This window comes from Sinocyclocheilus rhinocerous, unplaced genomic scaffold (genome assembly GCF_001515625.1).
Source record: "Sinocyclocheilus rhinocerous isolate Xijiao unplaced genomic scaffold, SAMN03320098_v1.1 scaffold2019, whole genome shotgun sequence".
Classification (NCBI taxonomy): domain Eukaryota; kingdom Metazoa; phylum Chordata; class Actinopteri; order Cypriniformes; family Cyprinidae; genus Sinocyclocheilus; species Sinocyclocheilus rhinocerous.
The window spans coordinates 393,574-396,054 of record NW_015660491.1 but is presented as its reverse complement, the minus strand read 5'-3'; the positions used below and the strand labels follow the sequence as shown (position 1 = coordinate 396,054).

The 2,481-nt window shown below is 39.7% G+C and overlaps 1 protein-coding gene across 1 annotated transcript in view; it reads left to right on the top strand.

Moving 5' to 3' along the window:
* Positions 1-2,481, top strand: part of LOC107724975 (dual specificity mitogen-activated protein kinase kinase 2-like) — a 10,476-nt gene that overhangs the window by 2,249 nt on the left and 5,746 nt on the right. Inside the window, exon 3 of the mRNA XM_016534081.1 lies at positions 2,235-2,381. Coding sequence (XP_016389567.1) covers positions 2,235-2,381 — 147 coding nt within the window. The remainder of the gene's footprint in view (positions 1-2,234; positions 2,382-2,481) is intronic.

Sequence of the window (2,481 nt, the reverse complement as noted above, 5' to 3'; positions counted from 1 at the left end):
TGCAGTGTGAACGCTCTGATCCGTTAACATGGGTGCGGACAAAATACGCACCACAGACGGAGTGTGTGAACCTGGCGTTACGTTTGTATGCCCGCCCGGTCTGTTCTGTTCTCGTGCTCCATTTAGGCGCGCTGCATTCTGATTGGTTCGGATAGCATACTGCGGGAGGTCGAGGGTGCGGAAAATCGTGCTGTAAAGCGATTTAAAAATCGCGCATGCTCAAATCGCGATTTTATAACGATTTCGATTAATCGCACAGCCCTATTTGTGGCCCACAAAAAATGTTTTGTTCATCATGATGATCTTCACAAATGGGCATGACTTTTTTTTGGTCGCAACAACCAGGGCTGCCCTCGACTAAAGATTTTTCTAGTCGACTAGCAGTCTTTTGGCAATTAGTAGACTAATCGCACATTTTTATTAATAAACCATATAATTCATAATAATGAGCCTTTAATTGCCTAGAGCCTATCAGCACTCAAGCACACGCATAAAGCTTGCCACAGCGCACTGCAGAAGTAATGATTATAAATGCGTCAGGTAAAAAACACCAAGAAGACTGCCTTAACATCATAATTATTCATTGATAAACTAGTATTTTCGGCTGCTGTGATGAAGTCGACGACACTGACTTGTCATTTCCACAGTGGACGTGCATGTTTCATACGGATTGCATAATCTGAAAATATTTGTTTTCCATTTGACTTGGTTCATTTAACCTATTTCTATTGATATATTTGTCATGTCTGTGAGGCAAGCACAGAGTTTAGGTTCATTTTTTGACGTGTCTGAGACGCAGATGGCAGAAAGCGCGCCCTGTTTGCTTTCATTATTTTACAAAAGCACAACATTTTGTTGTTATTGTGAGTGCACACAAATAAAAGTAGACCTTTTACAGATTTGAAAGATGTATTACTCTGTATGAGGAAAAAATGACAGAGTATTTTAAGTGAAATGCAAATGATTGCACTGAGTGAGCACTCTACTATTCAGCTTCCACACTCCGCACAAACACTTGAACAGTGCACATTTTTCTAGGTTAATGTTAGAACGAGCTAAGCGACAAATAAAATTATACTCATTGACTTAGAGGGCAGCCCTAACAACAACTTACTTGAAAACATTTTCCCTGAAAATTTGAGTTTGCAAGAGCGAGATTATAAACATGAACTAGTGAGTGGATGAGTTTACCTGTTCAGCGTGACGTTTAATGTCTAACAATCTCTGTATCCCATTTAGACAACTTTTTCAAGACAAGTAAAAGCCTTAAAAATCACAGGGAGTCAGTCATGAAAATATCTCGAGCTTGTGTGAAGCACAGACCTTCCATCATTTAACCCAAAACAAAACCAATCTAAAGTGCTAAAATGCATGTTTCGGCCTACAAAATTCATCATGCTGTCTCTGTTTATCCTAAATGTTTTCTGTTCATTTATACAAGCTGAAGGATGAGTTGAAATAATTTTCTCTTCTAATTTATGGCATGTCATGATGCTGTCCATAGACATGATAAAAATAAAAAGGTTCACATTTAAAACTCTACACGTCTATGGCTACGTCGTCTGCATTAATCCGGAGACTTTGAAAACAGTGTTTTCGTTTTTAAAATGCTCTCCATCCACACGCGTTTTCCAAAAGTTTCTCATCCACACTGAAACGTCGGAAAGCGTTAAATTCGCCTAACGGTGCATGTGTAAGACCTCATAAAAGTTGATACAGACAATGAGTTTTTATGCAGTTCTTCTGGCGGGATCATTTTATTTATGGAAATATCTTATCATTCACTGATGCATCACTACTCACCATTATATTTTTGATCTAAAATGCGATGCAACTGCCCTCATGTTTTGCCGCAGGTCAGCAATTGTGAGTAAATTTCCTCTCATCTTTGCTGGACTGTAATATGAAGAGTGTACAAATCAACATCTTTAGCAACAGTGTGAAAATGAGTAGCACATAACGGGCACAATACCGGTCGATTGGTACAATATGCGTCACATGACTAAACATGCATTGTTTTCAAAAGCCCCCGTTTTCACAGTCCACACTACAACAGAGTTTTCACATTTATCCACTTTGGAGAGCGTTTTCAAAAAGCTCTGTTTTCCTTGACAAAAACGCTGTCTCAGTTTGGACCGAAGGCCAAAACGGAGAGGAAAAAATGCATTCGAAAACGTATTCGTGTGGACAAAGCCGATAAGTGTTGCATGTGTTTCTTTTCTGTGTTTCTGTAGTTAATTCATCTGGAGATCAAGCCAGCCTTCAGGCATCAGATCATCAGGGAGCTGCAGGTCCTGCATGAGTGTAACTCTCCGTACATCGTGGGTTTCTACGGGGCGTTTTACAGCGACGGGGAGATTAGCATCTGTATGGAGAACATGGTGCGTTTAGAGGCTTTTTTGTCATCTTTTATGACTACACTAGTTCCTAAAAAATTTTCAGACAAACCCCTTTGAGCTGAAATATTTCCTTGAAGCCCCC